Consider the following 21252-nt stretch of genomic DNA (forward strand, 5'->3'; position numbering starts at 1 on the left):
GGACTTGGTGCAGACTGGAACCAGGTCGTGACCCGAGTGCATCCGGCTGTGGTAGAGAGTACTGGCATGGGAGTGCAGGAACGGAGTCTGATGGGAAGAGGCAGGCAGACTTACTAAAGGTGATCCGTGCGGGATGGATGGATCGTCGGGTGAAGTAAGCGTAGTCAGACAGGCTGGGTCGGTATCGTGTGGGCAGCGTGGTACAGGAGGAGCAAGCAGAGAATGGTCGGGGTCACAAGCCAGGTTAAGCAGGTAGCGGGCAGCGCGGTACCGAGGATCAGGCAGAAGGATGGTCAGGCAAGCCAGGGGTTCAACAGGAGACAGTCAGCAGAGGTCAGGATCAAAGCAGGGTCAGCAACGAGGCAGGAACACAGGATACTAGGTACAGGGGCTCATGGGAAACATACACCAAGACCCTGATCACAGGCCTGGTCATTCCTTAAATACACCTCCTGCAATCAGCTTCAGGTGTTGGCTGACTGCAGGAGTGAGCTTTTGGCTGCTGAGAGCACCCGCTGGTCAGCCCTGGTACTGCAGCCCACATGGCAGGTGAGTCCCACCACCAGTACTGAGTCCATTCCTGACAGGCGGCGTGCTTTACACCACGGCATCCGGCGCTTTGCATTGCACTTGGTGATGGAAGGCTTGGATGCAGCTGCTCGGCCATGGAAACCCATTCCATGAAGCTCTCTACGCACTGTTGTTGGGCTCATCTGAAGGCCACACCAAGTTTGGAGGTCTTTAGCTATTGACTCTGCAGACAGTTGGCGACTTCTGCACACTGTGCGCCTCAGCATGCGCTGACCCCGCCCTGTCATGTGACGTGGCCTACCACTTGGTGGCTGAGTGGCTGTTGTTCCCAGTTGCTTCCATTTTGTTATAATCCCACTAACAGTTGAGCGTGGAATATTTAGTAGCCAGGAAATGTCACGGATGGACTTATTGCCCAGGTGGCCACCTATCACGGGACCACGCTTGGAGTCACTGAGCTCCTGAGAGTGACCCTTGAGGGTTAGGGACTGATGTGAATGTACAATATATATGTAAAGCATTGTGTAAATTGATGGCGCTATATAGGTACCTGAAATAAATAATAATATATAGATTTTTCCTCAGGCTGTGACCATATAGAAAGAAGTTCAGGTTACCTTGTAATAGCTGTGGTCTGTGCTGCATGTGAAGGTGCTGGAAGGCGTTGCCCTGCCTGAGTTTTGTTTAAATAAACAATTGGCTGCACGACAGCGACAAAGAGAACTTCCAGTGATTTCCTTTACAGCTGATATCTCATGCCTAAAGTAGCTCTCTTTAGAAATGTGTACCTTGCTGATTTATTACAGAGGGTGTAGGGGAGGAAAAAGAACACAAGAGAAAAAGAAGAAGGGAATAACAGGTGAAGGTATTTTCCACCTTAGTGGGGTAGCACTCACAGAGGAAGAGATACAGGTCCTAGATAAGGGATTAAAATTTGCTCCGACCAAAAGCCTCAATAAGTTTGAATCCTATGTTGGTATTCAAAAATTAGTGAGGAATCTTAACATTAAAAAATATTACACTCAATATCCACAACCCAGCCCTATTCCAAATGATGTAAGAAAGGGAGAATATCATACACATCTTAGTAACAAGTCTACTTTCAACCCAGTGGCTACAGACAACAGATACATAGATATGCTCAATAAATTAGTTATAGCGGATTTAGATAGATTACCCATAAAAAAACCTATAGAAACTATAGAAATCAGGAGGGGCGTTGAGACATTAGGAAAAAGGAAAGACAGTCATCCGCCCTGCGGATAAAGGGGGAGGAATAGTTATATTGTCTAAAGAATATTACGAACAGGAAATTGAGTAATATGTTGAGTAATAGTAATACAGAACGCTATCTTCTAAGAAAATCCTGCTAAACAATATAAAAAAAGAACTGGAAAAAAATAGTGAAATATGGACGTAGGAAGGGCATACTTAATTAAAAGGAAGAAGAAAAAATCTAATTCTATCTTTATGTAAACTACCAGTTCCAAAAATTCATAAACATAGCAGACAACCCCCCAGAAGGCCAGTTATTAATTGATAGATTCTCTATCAGCTAGAATGGGGGAGTATGTGGATTGTTTCTTACAACCACTAGAAGCGCAGACACCAGCGTATACGAAGGATACCAAACACATCATACAATTAATTCAGAATATAGAGGTAACACAACAAACTGTCCTTAGTACAGATGATGTATCAGTACTAAACACGAATATAATATGAAGGGGCAATTAAGGCAGCTAAATAGGCACTAAAAAATACTCCACATTAACACGAGTTTATCATAAAATGTCTAACATTTTGTCTTAAACATAATTATTTTTGGTACCAGGGAGTATATTGTCTACAAACAGCGGGAGCGGCTATGGGAGCTGAGTTTGTTCCCAGCATTGCAAACGTATATATGGCTGAATGGGAAGAGGAAACTATTTTTGAAAATGTAAAGAAAGATGTAACCCTGTACAGATTTATTGATGATCTTATCATAGTGTGGCAGGGAGAACAAAACTCCTTACATGAATTCCTGGTCAACCTGAATAATAATGATAAAAATATTAAATTAAGTTGGGAGATTAATCCTTACAACATACATTTTCTGGACTTAGAAATGATTAGAGATGAGAATGTAATCTACACTAAAACAGATTTTAAAAAGTACTGATAGAAATGCCTACATCCCTACCCCAATCCATCAGACTGTCACCTACCCTCCTCACCTTCAGGCGCACCCTGAAAACCCTCCTCTTCAGGGAAGCCTACTCCAACCTCACCTAACACCCGACCTCACCTAACAGCTAACCTCCTTCACTCCTCCCACCAATCCACCCCCCACAGCCATCTCCTCCTGTGCCACCTTCCCCTCCCTCCTAGACTGTAAGCTCGAAAGAGCAGGGCCCTCGAACCCCTCGTGTATTGTATTGTTACTGTCTTGTCTCATGTTATGTCCCCCTTGCTACTGTACAGAGCTGAGCAAATCCTTTGGCGCTATATAAATACTGTATAATAATAATAATAGTTGCCATGTCAAACCATGGCTCACAAACATCCCAAGGGGACAATTTATGCGTAATAAGAAAAATTGTAGTACATCTCAAGATTATGAAATACAAAGTCAAATTATAGCAGAAAGATTTATACAAAAAGGTTACCAGGAAAAAGAGATTGAGAAGAGAAGAAATAAAATAAGGGAGCAGAAATTGTAATTTTTTTTCAGACAAATAAAGAATTCTTTTGATCACCACTTTTTATTTTTTATTATATAAACAATATCATCGCAGATCATCGCCATTAGTAGTATATAAATAAAAATTATAAATAAACATTCCACTATAGTCTATAGACGGGGTACCTTTCACACAAACCAACTAATATACACTTATTGGGATTTTTGTATTTTTTACCAAAGGCATGTAGAAGAATACATTTTAACCAAAATTTATGAAGAAATTAGATTTTTTTAAAAAAATTTTATAGAAGTAACAAAAATCATGTTTTTTTTTTAATTTTCCGTTTATATCACAAAAATAAAAAAAAAACCCAGAAGTGATTGAATATCACCAAGATAAATCTATATTTGTGTGATGATAATATAAATTTTGTTTGGGTACAGTGTTGCATGACCGAGTAATTACCAGTTAAAGTAGCACAGTGTGGTATAGCAAAAAATGGCCTGGTCATGAAGGGGGTAAAATCTTCCGGAGCTGAAGTGGTTAAAAACGCTGTGCAAACCAGACCGCACATCACTATGGTATCATGTGATCCAGTTCAGGCAAACGCAAAGCACTTACAGCCTGTATTTAGTGTGTCTTTGGGAAACATTGACCCCCCTGAAGCAGATCGCTAATGGAGGTGTCTGACTCCTCAACCTGAACACTACAGGTACAAAGTTCCAAATTGGAAGCTGCCAGGTTGGTGATTGCCTCCCTCCTTCGGGGGGGATTTTATGACCTCAATAGACATCCAGGTGACTTTCTTCCAGATTACAAACTTTCCACCTCATCAGCGGTATCTGTGTTTTCCAGAACCTTTTCCAATTTTTCACCCTCCCCTTTTGCTTCTCCACTGCTCCCCATGGTTTCACCAAGGCGCTCATCTCTGCTTTGTGCTCAGGGGATTCATGATATACACTCCTCAAAAAATGAAAGGAAGACTTTTTAATCCAAGTATAGCATCAAGTCAATGAAACTTCTAGGATATTGATCTGGTCAGGGAAGTCGCAGAGGGGGGTGTTAATCACTTTCAGCTGCTTTGGTGTTAATTAAATTAGCAACAGGTACACTAAATGGACAACAATGAGTCGACCCCCCAAAACAGGAATGGCTTTACAGGTGGAGGCCACTGACATTTTTTTCCCTCCTCATCTTTTCTGTTTTTCACTAGTTTTGCATTTGGCTTGGGTCAGTGTCACTACTAGTAGTATGAGGCCATATCTGGACCCTACAGAGGTTGCACAGGCAGTCCAACTCCTCCAGGATGGCACATCAATACGTACCATTGCCAGAAGGTTTGCGGTCTCTCCCAGCACAGTCTCAAGATCATGGAGGAGATTCAAGGAGACAGGCAGTTACTCTAGAAAAGCAGAACAGGGCCGCAGAAGGTCCTTAACCCATCAGCAGGACCGGTATCTGCTCCTTTGTGCAAGGAGGAACAGGATGAGCACTGCCAGAGCCCTACAAAATTGCCTCCAGCAGGCCACTGGTGTGAATGTCTCTGACCAAACAATCAGAAACAGACTTCATGATGGTGGTCTGAGGGCCCGACGTCCTCAAGTGGGCCCTGTGCTCACTGTTCGGCACCATAGAACTCAATTGGCATTTGCCATTGAACACCAGAATTGGCAGGTCCACCACTGGTGCCCTGTGCTTTTCACAGATGAGAGCAGGTTAACCCTGAGCACATGTGACAGACGTGAAAGGGTCTGGAGAAGCCATGGAGAACATTCTGCTGCCTGTAACACCGTTCAGCATGACTGTTTTGGTGGTGGGTCAGTGATGGTCTGGGGAGGCATATCTACAGGCTAGACAATGGCACCCTGACTGCCATTAGGTATCGGGGTCAAATCCTTGGACCCCTTGTCAGACCCTACGCTGGTGCAGTGGGTCCTGGGTTCCTCCTGCCCAGCCTCCTGTGGAGAGAGTATGCAGGCAGTTCCTGGAGGATGAAGGAATTAATACCATTGAATGGCCCCCACTCTCACCTGACCTAAATCCAATAGAACACCTCTGGGATGTCATGTTTTGGTCCATCCGACACCGCCAGGTTGCACCTCAGACTGTCCAGGAGCCCAGTGAGGCCCTGGTCCAGATCTGGGAGGAAACCCCCCCCAGGACACCATCCGTCATCTCATTAGGAGCCTCCCCCGACATTATCAGGCATGCATACAAGCACGTGGGGGCCACACAGACTACTGAGGACCATTTTGAGTTGCTGCAATGAAATGGACTAGCCTGCTGCATTATTTTTTCACTTTGATTTTCGGGGTGTCTTTGAATTCATTCCTTTGTAGGTTGATAAATTTAATTTCTGTCAAATGATGGGGCATCCTTACGTTCTAACACATTACCCCGTCCATATCAGTATCTGATGGGTTTTTAAAGTCTTCCTTTCATTTTTTAAGCTGAAATTAGTTTTATCTAAATAAAATATGCCTCGTCTATTCTACTGACGTAATGTCCAAGTAGAGATGCTTGCTTAATGGCCAATATTTAAGGATACTTTGTAATATTTTACACTGATCGGTTTTTTCTAGAGGAAAAAAAATAATTTCTATCTCTTACATCGCTGCCTTGGGCCCCATTCCAATTGTTTGCATGCTCTCCAGCCGTGTTTTAAAACTTTTGCTTTTGCCTCTGAAACATGGCATTGGTTTTTTCTTGATCTTGCCTAATTTTTTTTAACTGCGTCATCTCTGCAATGTGGGTTTGAGGATTATGATTTGTACACAATACAGTGTGCTACTGACTAGAAGATCCCAACAAGCTATGTGCTGTGACTTTCTTTGCCCCGGTTTGGCAGTGTATATGATGTTAATAGCTTTCTTGTTTTAAAGTGTATACTTTTAGTTTTTGGCTGTATTGCCTCTACTGCTTCCAACACATCAATTATTGCTGCTACACAAAACAATGTTTTTTTTGGCAAAAACGACCTACTTCAAAGTTGTCTTTTTAATAAGATGTTTTTTACGTACAGCATGGACCCCTCCCCAAAAATAGGAAGTGCTCCCAAGTGATTATACCTCATATCAACAATACATAAAGCCTGTTATTTTTTTATAACAAGTAACATGTATAATCAGTGTCAGTCATAATGGAAGTCATTTTAATCTTGCGTCACCACCACTCGTATTCAAAAATACATCTGTGCATTCCAACCCACCACCGATGGAAAGCAGATTATGTGTCTGATATGAACCCTAGATCTTGGAAGGTCAATGAAACTCTTGTAATTCCACGTAATGTGACCCAGGATGTCAGGATTTTCCCTGTGAATGGTAAGTAGGAACTCATCTGCCATCTGATGGACGCAGCGGATCACAGAGCTCAATACCCAGCTGCTGTGAGCCGGGATATCATGTGAGCGTTATGGCCAATCATAGCAATCACATGATTAAATACCTAAGACTGTCTAGTTTCCAAAAAGGGGTCATTTGGGGGGGTATTTGTCCTGTCCTGACATTTGAGGGTATTTGTACTCTCCTGACATTTTGGGGTTATTTGTACTCTCCTGACATTTGGGGGTATTTGTACTATCCTGTCATTTGGGGGTATTTGTACTGTCCTGTCATTTGGGGGTATTTGTACTGTACTGTCATTTGGGGGTATTTGTCCTGTCCTGACATTTGAGGGTATTTGTACTCTCCTGACATTTGGGGTTATTTGTACTCTCCTGACATTTGGGGGTATTTGTACTATCCTGTCATTTGGGGGTATTTGTACTGTCCTGTCATTTGGGGGTATTTGTACTGTACTGTCATTTGGGGGTATTTGTACCGTCCTGACATTTGGGGGTATTGTACTGTCCTGACATTTGGGGTTATTTGTACTGTACTGACATTTGGGGGTATTTGTACTATCCTGTCATTTGGGGGTATTTGTACTGTCCTGTCATTTGGGGGTATTTGTACTGTCCTGTCATTTGGGGGTATTTGTACTGTCCTGACATTTGGGGGTATTTGTACTGTCCTGACATTTGGGGGTATTTGTACTGTCATTTGGGGGTATTTGTACTGTCCTGCCATTTGGGGGGGATTTGTACTGTCCTGACATTTGGGGGAGGATTTGTACTGTCATTTGGGGGTATTTGTACTGTCCTGCCATTTGGGGGGGATTTGTACTGTCCTGACATTTGGGGGGGATTTGTACTGTCCTGACATTTGGGGGGGATTTGTACTGTCCTGACATTTGGGGGGTATTTGTACTGTCCTGACATTTTAGGGCCTCAAGATTTGAAACCCGACGTCAGTAAAGCAGGATAGATCAATTTTCAAATATATTGTATATCTAATAGTTTGTAGATTCTGTAACTTTGCTACAGACTAAATAATAAACACTGATTTGGGGTATCTTTACCAAAGAGCTGTAACAGAATACATTTTGGTTTAAATTTAAGAGGAAAGATGTTTTGCTTGCAAAATTTTATAACATAAATTAGGAATAATGGATTTTTGTTTTCAAAATTTTGAGTATTGTTTTGTTTATATAGCAGAAAATAAAAACAAACCCCAGTGGTGATTAAATACCACCAAAAGAAAGCTCTAAAAGATGGCTGATCCCACAGTGCCCATATCTGAGAGGATGTCTCCAGTCTATCCCAAATGTTATCCATCAGATGTTCTATCCTCCTAATTTCTATAACTGTATCCAGTAGGTCTGTCTGAGACAGGAGAACAGTTTCCTCCAGTGGAGAGGGATTGATCTCGTACCTGCTGTTAGAATATGGGTGGTCAATTTTTTAGAGGTTTTGGGTATATCTGTGAAAAGGAAGCCAAGAAGGTTGAGGACACGGTCCAAATGAAGTAACCCTCCTTAGACTTGACACAGTAAATCTTCTACCTTCCCTCAGGCTGAATCATGGGGCATAGCCAGAATATATGCAAGAGAACGCCAACTGATTGTCTGCATCTGCACCACATCTTGGATTCAGAGGGGTTATAGGAGTGTAGAACCTCAGGTTGAAGCATACTGGAGGCAGTGGCATCCCTAGGGGGTGCAGGCCGCACCGGGCGACACCATCACAGGGGGTGCAGGATGCCAGTAGTGACAGCTGCCACCGGTGTAGCAGTAAAATTAGAATCCCATGAAGATATGTATCCCCTGAAGCAACTGCGCATGTGCTGGTTTCAGGCCGAAGAAGCCGGTCACCGATCTCTGACTTTAGCACAGAGCTGCCACAGTTAACCCCTTACAGGCTACAAAATGCTGAAGCTGTTCAACCTATGCGGGGTTAACTGATCTTGCAACCCATAAGGATCAGCTTCAGCGGTTTGCAGCCTGTAAGAGGGTAACTGTGGCAGCTCTGTGCTAAAGTCGGAGATCGGCTTCTTCGGCCTGAAACCAACACATGTGCAGTTGCTTCAGGGGATACATGTCTTCATGGGATACTAATTTTACTGCTACACCGGCACCGCTCCTTCCTCTCAGGAGGGGTGACACCACATGGTACCGTACCGGGTGACACCAACCCCAGGGATGCCTCTGACTGGAGGGTTACCATTACTGATTCCATTGTCAAAGCACCTTGCTGGATCCCGGTTTAACCACTTGATCTCTGGAAGGTTTTACCCCCTTCATGTCCAGGGCATTTCTTGCTATTCGCCACTACGCTATTCTAACTGGTAATTTCACAGTCATGCAACACTGTAACCAAATTAAATTTATATAATTGTTTCACACATATAGCAATTTCTTTTGGTGGTATCTGATCACTACTGGGGTTTTTTATTTTTTGCGATACAAAAAAGACCAAAATTGGGAAGGGGTTAACATTTAGGGGTGATCAAGGGAATAAATATGTACCCAACAATGTGTAATGTGTGTATTATGTGCTGCTTTTACTAACAGATCTCTTTGTTTCTCATCCCTGCTTTGCAGGAATAAGAACCACAGATCATTCTCTGTGTACAGATTGTTCAACACAGAGCTCTGGGCTGTGATTGGACACAGCTGATCAGCAGGTCCCAGTCCTGAATCGTGTTGTGGAACCAGTCGGACTTGCTAACAGACTCCCGCTGTGTACAATCACAGCAGGTGTTGGTGGTGGGGGAGCGCATGCGTGTCCGCTAAACCCAAAAGCAGGCAGTGACAGACCAGTATGTCGCTTTGCTTGCACAGCCCGCCTGTCCACAGTACATTGCAGGCGGGGGGTCCATAAGTGGTTTTGGTACTGTTGCAGTGTTATTCTGGATTACGTTAGCAGTTTAGTTTCCTCTGTCACAAGTGATCCTGTACAATTGTCATCACTCTCTATTGCTCTACTTTTTAGGTGATTTTCAGGTTCGGGGGCTGAGAGTTACTGGGAAAGATGGTCCTACTGAAGCCCTTAGAGGAGAAGATGTCACCATCCCTTGTCTGCTGTCTGGTGTCCCAATACCGCTGAATCTAGAGAAACTATCAGTTGTCTGGACTCTCAGATTACAAAATGGAACTGAACGTGAGGTTTATGTATTTAGTAGTTACCACCATACACCATTGAGGATTGGATCTCACATGAATGACAAAGACCTCCAACAAGGCAATGCCAGTCTTTCCATACCCAACATTCAGATCACAGATGAAGGGGACTATCGCTGCTTTGTTATCTTCACTCCAGATTCCAGCTCTGCGACATCTACTCTGCAAGTATCAGGTACACAGTGAGATCCGCAAGAAAAGAGAAAAATTAGGTGCACTAGACAGTGCTGATAATGCATTTATTGATAATGAAAGGAATAAAAATAATTATACTCACACATTGGGGTTGACTTATTAAAGGCAAATAGGCTGTGCACCATACAAGGTGTAGTTGCACACTACAAGTGCAGTTACTCCAGAGCTTTGTAAATGAGATAAAGATTCACTTTGCAAATACCCAATCATGTGCAAGGAAAATTGAAAAAAATGCACTATTGCTTGCACATGATTGGACGATGGAAGTCAGCAGAGCTTTTGCTCATTTATTAAGCTCTAGACAACTGCTCTTGCAAAGTGCACAGTCTATTTGCCTTTAGTAAATCAACCCAACAGTGCATGGGTCATTCACAACGAGCTGTCTTCACCAGGTGTAAAATTGTAAAAAAAATCTGGACTCCCTCACTACTATATAGTATGTGGGGATGAAGAGTCCAGACTGCAACCCGAGCAGCCATATAATCCAGCCAAGACCTCAAAAGTAACAGCCATCCTATGACCATGTACAGGCTCCACATCTACTCTAGGCACATGCGATTTGTTTTGTCTCGAATCAAAATTATATCCGCTCTCCCCGGACCCCGCATTCACTATATCCGCTCTCCCCGGACCCTGTATTCACTATATCCGCTCTCCCCGGACCCCGCATTCACTATATTCGCTCTCCCCGGACCCCGCAGTCACTATATCTGCTCTCCTCGGACCCCGCATTCACTATATCCCCTCTCCCCGGACCCCGCATTCACTATATCCGCTCTCCCCGGACCCCGCATTCACTATATCCGCTCTCCCCGGACCCCGCATTCACTATATCCGCTCTCCCTGGACCCCGTATATTCACTGTGTCTGCTCTCCCTGGACCCCGCATTCACTATACTACAGTTCTAGGAACTGTCACGTGTCCCAGAAGACTATGGGGATGGATAGGGGAGGACAACTTCCACTTCAAATAGCCTAGGCAATCGCAGCAGACGTGGGAGTGGGTACCTGGCAATACCCGCTCCCCCATTCCAATCCCCAAAGGTGCCAATCCTTAATGGGGAGCAGGGGACCAGTCTTTAAAGTCGAACTTCCCCTTTTGGGTGGAGCTCCGCTTTAAGTATTATTATATCTCCTTTATCTATATCTGTCATTACTTTTAATGTTATCAGTATTTGTGTGATCTCTCTTTGCACATATCGAATACAACCCCAAAACTGGAACAACACAAACAGCAACAAATTTCAATGAATCTGAAATAGATGACAACATTGATAAAATTCAAATTCAAAAATAAAATCGAATTCAAATTCAAAAATGAAATGGCAACATATTGCAATAAATACAGTAAGGTATAAAAGTGAAATGAGATGATGATTCCTACTTGGGCTGCTTTATAGGATAGAAATAAAGGAAAGGTCCGGCTTACATCAACCAGAAGTGGTTACATACCAATATCCACAATGAACCCAAATCATATATTCAGTAAATCACTTGTGTGAAAGAGACATCATGCAGAGAGCAGATAAAATCTCGTAGTGCTTAGCAATAGGGATGGGCTTCATGTTGGAGCCGTTTGTGTGTTTGGTGAACACATGACCAGTATGGGTGCTCAGCGGGCTATTCACTCACCCCGCACACCCACAATGCACTGCGCCTTGACAATGCATTGTGATTGGTCAAGGCAATGCACCTTGTTGCAGGTTTTGGTTCATTGTGACCGCAGGTCAGGTGCAATGCTTTGACCAATCACAGCGTGTGATGACATTTACCCCGCCCCCTTGTGACGTCATGACAGTATATAAAAACTGTCATATCGGGCACAGCTGTCAGATGGTGGGAGCCAGTGTCGCAAGTTTTTTTTTCTTTCTTTTTCGGGTGGTGGTGGCGGCGGCGGACATCGTGATTGACGTTGGATCTACATTAATTTTTTTTATTTTTGTTTTTAATAAAGGACTTGTCAAAGTCTGTCCCCTGTTTTTTTTTACACTACACTTTTTTTTTGTGAATGGGTAGCAGTACCATCTACCACTTACTCATTCACATGGTGGGGGGGCCGGGATCTGGGGTCCCCCTTGTTAAAGGGGGCTTCCAGATTCTGATAAGCCCCTCGCCCGCAGACCCCCACAACCACCAGCCACGGTTGTGGAAAGAGGCTCTTGTCCCCATCAAGCACCCCCCCCATGTTGAGGGCATATGGCCTGGTATGGTTCTTGAGGGGGGGCGCTCGCTCGTCCCCCACAGCATTATCAGTGCCTCCTCATCAATGCCCACCAGTGCTGCCTCATCAGTGCAGCCTATCAGTGCCCATCAGTACTGCCTATCGGTGCAGCCTCATCAGTATGCATGATGAAGCTGAATTCAAGAAAGCCGTTCAGTTTGCGGTAGAACATTTGAACAGACCAAAAATTTGCCGTGAACGTCGAACCTAATCCAAGTCTATGGGGCTCGAACTTGCAAATTCAAAAGTGTCCAGGCTTACATGCAAGGTTTTGGCCATAAAAGTGGTATGGGGTAAGGGGCAGTCATTTTTCAGTGCTTAACCACTTGCCAACCACGCTATAGCCGAAAGACAGCTACAGTGCTGTTGTCCAGTTCTGGAAGGGCGTCCATGGACGTCCTCCCAGAACGCGAAAGTGCCTGGTAGGCAAGTGGGTAAAGTAAAAAAACAAATTAGAAAAATTCCTTTAAATATCATGCCTGGGGGTCCCCTTAAACTACCTGAGAAGTTGCACATCCGTACAATGTATAGAACCTGCTGCAGCAGGACTCACACCGTAACCCTTCTATTCATGACGAGTGCAGGATTGGACCCGGCTCTAAAAATTCTAATTATATGCACTTGTCATACAGGTGCAGAAAAACTGGGCCTTGGGTGTTGGTGGTGCTTGAAAAATGTAACCCCTCACAGTTACTCTTGCTGGGCACAGGCATGAGCCCTGCAGTTAAAAATTGTTAACAATTGCAGAAAAATGGTAAAAAAATTTTGAAATGACATGCACCTGTGAAACAAGTGCCAAAAAATTGGGCTTTGGGTGTTGGTGGTGCTCTAATCCAAAGAAATTGTTGGAATCTAGAAAAATCAGGATTCAGGAATAGGATAGGCAGCATAGGCAGTCTTCAAGGGATCCCAGATCCCTAACAAATGTAATCAGTTACATCAGCATCAGGGCCAAGATAGTTGCTGTTGATCCAGGACTGATTCATTTTGATAACTGTCAGCTGTTCAATGGAGTCTGTGGACAGACGCACTCTTTTATCCATTACAAAACCTCCAGCAGCACTGAATGTCCATTCTGAAAGCACGCTGGATGCAGGACAGGCCAGTAGCTCGATGGCATATTGAGCAAGTTCTGGCCAGTGATCCATCCTCAAGACCCAGTAACCCAGTGGATGCTCAGTTGGAAAGGTCTTCAAGTCTGCTCTTGCCCCTAGATAATCCTCCACCATATGATGCAGATTCTGCTGATGGGTGCTTAAACCTAACAGTCCTGGGCGCTGAGGACTAAACAACTGTTTAACCACTTGCCCTCCAGAGGATTTACCCCCCTTAATGACCACGCCTCTTTTTGCTACTCGGCGTTGCACTAATTCAACTGATAATTGCGCGGTCATTCAATGCTGTACCCAAACGAAATTTACGTCCTTTTTTTCACATAAATAGAGATTTCTTTCGGTGGTATTTGATCACCTGTGCGCTTTTTATTTTACATGCTATAAACAGAAAAAGACCAAAAATTTTGAAGAAAAACTATATTTTTTAATTTCAGCTATAAAAAATATATAGTAAACTCAAAGTTAGTTATAAATTTAAGCCAAAATGTATTCTGCTCCATGTTTTTGGTAAAAAAAATCCCAATAAGTGTATATTGATTGCTTTGTGTGGAAGTTATAGCGTCTACAAACTATGGGAGAGATACTGTAATTTACGCCATTTTTTTGCTATACAGCGCTGTGCTAGTTTAACGGACAATTGCGCGGTCATGCAATATGGTACATAAATTAAATTTATGTTGTTTTTTTCACACAAATAGAGCTTTCTTTCGGTGGTATTTGATTGTCTGTGCATTTTTTATTTTTTGCGCTATAAAAAAAAAAGGCTGACAATTTTGAGAAAAAAAAACAATATTTTGGACTTTTTGCTATAAAACATGCCCAGTAAAAAAATTTAAAAATCAAATTTTGTCATAAATTTCGGCCAAAATGCATTCTGCGACATGTCTTTGCTACAAAAAACCCCCAATAATGTAAATTAATTGGTTTACGTGAAAGTTATAGCGTTTACAAATGGCGGGAAAGATACTGGGATTTTAAAATTTTTTTTTTTATACTAATAATTAGAGATGAGCGAATCGAAGTATCCGAAGTGGAATTCGAGTCGAATATCGGAAAAATTTCGATTCGTGCCGAATCCGAAAAATAGCCTAATTCGGACGCGCGAATCGAAATTTTTCAGAAAATGGCGGCTGACATGTGCGGCGACGGAGCGGGGATGTCGGGGAAGGCGCGCAGACAAGGCGCGCTGCCCCATAATGCATTCCTCAACGACATGTGATCGCATCAGCCAATCAGCAGCCAGCCAGCCAGCACTGTGTAATGGTCGAGGTATATATAGCGGCCATTTTGGAAATCTTCATTTGCCTGCAGTCATTGAACAGAGGCAGACCGCTCTGTACTAGGGACAGGGACAGAGTTAGGGCCACAGAAACGAGAATTGGGGGCAGAGAAAAGTTACTTAGGGACAGAGAACCATTACTCAGGGACACAGACTTGTTAATGAGGGCCACAGAATCGTTATTTAGGGACAAAGAAACGCTAGTTAGGGCCACAGAATTCATACTCAGGGACAGACAGAATTGTTACTCAGTGCCAGAGAATTGTTACTTAGGGCCACAGAAACGTTATTAGGGCCACAGAATTTTTACTCAGGGACAGACAGAATTGTTACTGAGTGCCAGAGAATTGTTACTCAGGGACAGACAGAATTGTTACTGAGTGCCAGAGAATTGTTACTCAGGGCCACAGAATTCATACTCAGGGACAGACAGAATTGTTACTCAGGGACAGACAGAATTGTTACTGAGTGCCAGAGAATTGTTACTCAGGGACAGACAGAATTGTTACTGAGTGCCAGAGAATTGTTACTCGCACAGACACCAAATTGTTACTCGCACAGACACAGAATTGTTACTCGCACAGACACAGAATTGTTACTCGCACAGACACAGAATTGTTACTCGCACAGACACAGAATTGTTACTCAGGGCCACAGAATTCATACTCAGGGACAGACAGAATTGTTACTCAGGGACAGACAGAATTGTTACTGAGTGCCAGAGAATTGTTACTCAGGGACAGACAGAATTGTTACTGAGTGCCAGAGAATTGTTACTCAGGGACAGACAGAATTGTTACTGAGTGCCAGAGAATTGTTACTCGCACAGACACAAAATTGTTACTCGCACAGACACAGAATTGTTACTCGCACAGACACAGAATTGTTACTCGCACAGACACAGAATTGTTACTCAGGGCCACAGAATTCATACTCAGGGACAGACAGAATTGTTACTCAGGGACAGACAGAATTGTTACTGAGTGCCAGAGAATTGTTACTCAGGGACAGACAGAATTGTTACTGAGTGCCAGAGAATTGTTACTCAGGGACAGACAGAATTGTTACTGAGTGCCAGAGAATTGTTACTCGCACAGACACAAAATTGTTACTCGCACAGACACAGAATTGTTACTCGCACAGACACAGAATTGTTACTCGCACAGACACAGAATTGTTACTCAGGGCCACAGAATTCATACTCAGGGACAGACAGAATTGTTACTCAGGGACAGACAGAATTGTTACTGAGTGCCAGAGAATTGTTACTCAGGGCCACAGAATTCATACTCAGGGACAGACAGAATTGTTACTCAGGGACAGACAGAATTGTTACTGAGTGCCAGAGAATTGTTACTCAGGGACAGACAGAATTGTTACTGAGTGCCAGAGAATTGTTACTCAGGGCCACAGAATTCATACTCAGGGACAGACAGAATTGTTACTCAGGGACAGACAGAATTGTTACTGAGTGCCAGAGAATTGTTACTCAGGGACAGACAGAATTGTTACTGAGTGCCAGAGAATTGTTACTCAGGGACAGACAGAATTGTTACTGAGTGCCAGAAAATTGTTACTCGCACAGACACAGAATTGTTACTCGCACAGACACAGAATTGTTACTCGCACAGACACAGAATTGTTACTCAGGGCCACAGAATTCATACTCAGGGACAGACAGAATTGTTACTCAGGGACAGACAGAATTGTTACTGAGTGCCAGAGAATTGTTACTCAGGGACAGACAGAATTGTTACTGAGTGCCAGAGAATTGTTACTCAGGGACAGACAGAATTGTTACTGAGTGCCAGAGAATTGTTACTCGCACAGACACAAAATTGTTACTCGCACAGACACAGAATTGTTACTCGCACAGACACAGAATTGTTACTCGCACAGACACAGAATTGTTACTCAGGGCCACAGAATTCATACTCAGGGACAGACAGAATTGTTACTCAGGGACAGACAGAATTGTTACTGAGTGCCAGAGAATTGTTACTCAGGGACAGACAGAATTGTTACTGAGTGCCAGAGAATTGTTACTCAGGGACAGACAGAATTGTTACTGAGTGCCAGAGAATTGTTACTCAGGGACAGACAGAATTGTTACTGAGTGCCAGAGAATTGTTACTCGCACAGACACAGAATTGTTACTCGCACAGACACAGAATTGTTACTCGCACAGACACAGAATTGTTACTCAGGGCCACAGAATTCATACTCAGGGACAGACAGAATTGTTACTCAGGGACAGACAGAATTGTTACTGAGTGCCAGAGAATTGTTACTCAGGGACAGACAGAATTGTTAATGAGTGCCAGAGAATTGTTACTCAGGGACAGACAGAATTGTTACTGAGTGCCAGAGAATTGTTACTCGCACAGACACAGAATTGTTACTCGCACAGACACAGAATTGTTACTCGCACAGACACAGAATTGTTACTCAGGGCCACAGAATTCATACTCAGGGACAGACAGAATTGTTACTCAGGGACAGACAGAATTGTTACTGAGTGCCAGAGAATTGTTACTCAGGGACAGACAGAATTGTTACTGAGTGCCAGAGAATTGTTACTCAGGGACAGACAGAATTGTTACTGAGTGCCAGAGAATTGTTACTCGCACAGACACAAAATTGTTACTCGCACAGACACAGAATTGTTACTCGCACAGACACAGAATTGTTACTCGCACAGACACAGAATTGTTACTCGCACAGACACAGAATTGTTACTCAGGGCCACAGAATTCATACTCAGGGACAGACAGAATTGTTACTCAGGGACAGACAGAATTGTTACTGAGTGCCAGAGAATTGTTACTCAGGGACAGACAGAATTGTTACTGAGTGCCAGAGAATTGTTACTCAGGGACAGACAGAATTGTTACTGAGTGCCAGAGAATTGTTACTCAGGGACAGACAGAATTGTTACTGAGTGCCAGAGAATTGTTACTCGCACAGACACAGAATTGTTACTCGCACAGACACAGAATTGTTACTCGCACAGACACAGAATTGTTACTCAGGGCCACAGAATTCATACTCAGGGACAGACAGAATTGTTACTCAGGGACAGACAGAATTGTTACTGAGTGCCAGAGAATTGTTACTCAGGGACAGACAGAATTGTTACTGAGTGCCAGAGAATTGTTACTCAGGGACAGACAGAATTGTTACTGAGTGCCAGAGAATTGTTACTCAGGGACAGACAGAATTGTTACTGAGTGCCAGAGAATTGTTACTCGCACAGACACAGAATTGTTACTCGCACAGACACAGAATTGTTACTCAGGGCCACAGAATTCATACTCAGGGACAGACAGAATTGTTACTCAGGGACAGACAGAATTGTTACTGAGTGCCAGAGAATTGTTACTCAGGGACAGACAGAATTGTTACTGAGTGCCAGAGAATTGTTACTCAGGGACAGACAGAATTGTTACTGAGTGCCAGAGAATTGTTACTCGCACAGACACAAAATTGTTACTCGCACAGACACAGAATTGTTACTCGCACAGACACAGAATTGTTACTCGCACAGACACAGAATTGTTACTCAGGGCCACAGAATTCATACTCAGGGACAGACAGAATTGTTACTCAGGGACAGACAGAATTGTTACTGAGTGCCAGAGAATTGTTACTCAGGGCCACAGAATTCATACTCAGGGACAGACAGAATTGTTACTCAGGGACAGACAGAATTGTTACTGAGTGCCAGAGAATTGTTACTCAGGGACAGACAGAATTGTTACTGAGTGCCAGAGAATTGTTACTCAGGGCCACAGAATTCATACTCAGGGACAGACAGAATTGTTACTCAGGGACAGACAGAATTGTTACTGAGTGCCAGAGAATTGTTACTCAGGGACAGACAGAATTGTTACTGAGTGCCAGAGAATTGTTACTCAGGGACAGACAGAATTGTTACTGAGTGCCAGAGAATTGTTACTCGCACAGACACAAAATTGTTACTCGCACAGACACAGAATTGTTACTCGCACAGACACAGAATTGTTACTCGCACAGACACAGAATTGTTACTCAGGGCCACAGAATTCATACTCAGGGACAGACAGAATTGTTACTCAGGGACAGACAGAATTGTTACTGAGTGCCAGAGAATTGTTACTCAGGGACAGACAGAATTGTTACTGAGTGCCAGAGAATTGTTACTCAGGGACAGACAGAATTGTTACTGAGTGCCAGAGAATTGTTACTCAGGGACAGACAGAATTGTTACTGAGTGCCAGAGAATTGTTACTCGCACAGACACAGAATTGTTACTCGCACAGACACAGAATTGTTACTCGCACAGACACAGAATTGTTACTCAGGGCCACAGAATTCATACTCAGGGACAGACAGAATTGTTACTCAGGGACAGACAGAATTGTTACTGAGTGCCAGAGAATTGTTACTCAGGGACAGACAGAATTGTTACTGAGTGCCAGAGAATTGTTACTCAGGGACAGACAGAATTGTTACTGAGTGCCAGAGAATTGTTACTCGCACAGACACAGAATTGTTACTCGCACAGACACAGAATTGTTACTCGCACAGACACAGAATTGTTACTCAGGGCCACAGAATTCATACTCAGGGACAGACAGAATTGTTACTCAGGGACAGACAGAATTGTTACTGAGTGCCAGAGAATTGTTACTCAGGGACAGACAGAATTGTTACTGAGTGCCAGAGAATTGTTACTCAGGGACAGACAGAATTGTTACTGAGTGCCAGAGAATTGTTACTCGCACAGACACAAAATTGTTACTCGCACAGACACAGAATTGTTACTCGCACAGACACAGAATTGTTACTCGCACAGACACAGAATTGTTACTCGCACAGACACAGAATTGTTACTCAGGGCCACAGAATTCATACTCAGGGACAGACAGAATTGTTACTCAGGGACAGACAGAATTGTTACTGAGTGCCAGAGAATTGTTACTCAGGGACAGACAGAATTGTTACTGAGTGCCAGAGAATTGTTACTCAGGGACAGACAGAATTGTTACTGAGTGCCAGAGAATTGTTACTCAGGGACAGACAGAATTGTTACTGAGTGCCAGAGAATTGTTACTCGCACAGACACAGAATTGTTACTCGCACAGACACAGAATTGTTACTCGCACAGACACAGAATTGTTACTCAGGGCCACAGAATTCATACTCAGGGACAGACAGAATTGTTACTCAGGGACAGACAGAATTGTTACTGAGTGCCAGAGAATTGTTACTCAGGGACAGACAGAATTGTTACTGAGTGCCAGAGAATTGTTACTCAGGGACAGACAGAATTGTTACTGAGTGCCAGAGAATTGTTACTCGCACAGACACAAAATTGTTACTCGCACAGACACAGAATTGTTACTCGCACAGACACAGAATTGTTACTCGCACAGACACAGAATTGTTACTCGCACAGACACAGAATTGTTACTCAGGGCCACAGAATTCATACTCAGGGACAGACAGAATTGTTACTCAGGGACAGACAGAATTGTTACTGAGTGCCAGAGAATTGTTACTCAGGGACAGACAGAATTGTTACTGAGTGCCAGAGAATTGTTACTCAGGGACAGACAGAATTGTTACTGAGTGCCAGAGAATTGTTACTCGCACAGACACAGAATTGTTACTCGCACAGACACAGAATTGTTACTCGCACAGACACAGAATTGTTACTCAGGGCCACAGAATTCATACTCAGGGACAGACAGAATTGTTACTCAGGGACAGACAGAATTGTTACTGAGTGCCAGAGAATTGTTACTCAGGGACAGACAGAATTGTTACTGAGTGCCAGAGAATTGTTACTCGCACAGACACAAAATTGTTACTCGCACAGACACAGAATTGTTACTGAAGGCCACAGAACTGTTACTTAGGGCCACAGAATTGTTACTCGCACAGACACAGAATTGTTACTCGCACAGACACAGAACTGTTACTGAGGGCCACAGAACTGTTACTTAGGGCCACAGAATTGTTACTCGCACAGACACAGAATTGTTACTCGCACAGACACAGAATTGTTACTCAGGGACACAGAATTGTTACTCAGGGACACCTAATCGTTGAATTAAAGAGTATGTCAGACAACATGCAGAGGAGTGGCAGAGGAGGCAATGTTTTAGGAGCGAGCAGACGTGGCAGCAGAGGAAGGGGTCGAGGCAGCAGTATTCGCAGCCAGAGGCCAGTGCTCCCGGTGTCATCCAGCGGTCGTGTCTCCACCGACAACCCTGCCGTCATTGATTGGTTGGCTCGGTCGTCTTCCTCTTCCCAGGTCACCTCTGACACCTACAGCCAACGGTCGGTGGGTACGTCAGACACAACCGTTAGTTGGCATGGCCCGGGAGCAAGCCCACTGAAATCACGTGTCCTCTACCTGCCCCTGTCCTTTGCTGTTCCCTCACCAAGCGAAGTATCGCATGCTGTGGGCTCAGCCCCACTGTACAGTGAGGAAGAGCTAACAGAGGGCGGTCAGGAACGGGGGGAGACATCGGCCTTTTCAGCAGCCAGGCGAACAAGTACTGGCGAGGAGAGTGGCTCGGTAGCCGGTCTAGAGACAGGTCTGTCTCCTGACCCAGACGCAGCCGAGGGGGCTAGTAGTGAGGCGGAGACCGTACTTGATGATGAGGAGGTTGATCGCACTTGGCTGCCTCGTCGTCATCAGGCAATTTCTTCCGCATCATCAGGAGAAGAGGGTGCCAGCTTGGCAGCGAG

The 21252-nt window shown here is 43.9% G+C and overlaps 1 protein-coding gene across 1 annotated transcript in view; it reads left to right on the forward strand.

The window, feature by feature from the left end:
- LOC149452915 (natural cytotoxicity triggering receptor 3 ligand 1-like) overlaps positions 1-21252 on the forward strand; it is an 88717-nt gene that overhangs the window by 33506 nt on the left and 33959 nt on the right. Inside the window, exon 3 of the mRNA XM_089688815.1 lies at positions 9514-9876. Within this exon, the coding sequence (XP_089544941.1) occupies positions 9514-9876 (363 nt within the window). The remainder of the gene's footprint in view (positions 1-9513; positions 9877-21252) is intronic.

Source organism: Staurois parvus, unplaced genomic scaffold (genome assembly GCF_062004578.1).
Source record: "Staurois parvus isolate SC_StPar_1 unplaced genomic scaffold, SC_StPar_1.0 ptg000455l, whole genome shotgun sequence".
NCBI lineage: Eukaryota > Metazoa > Chordata > Amphibia > Anura > Ranidae > Staurois > Staurois parvus.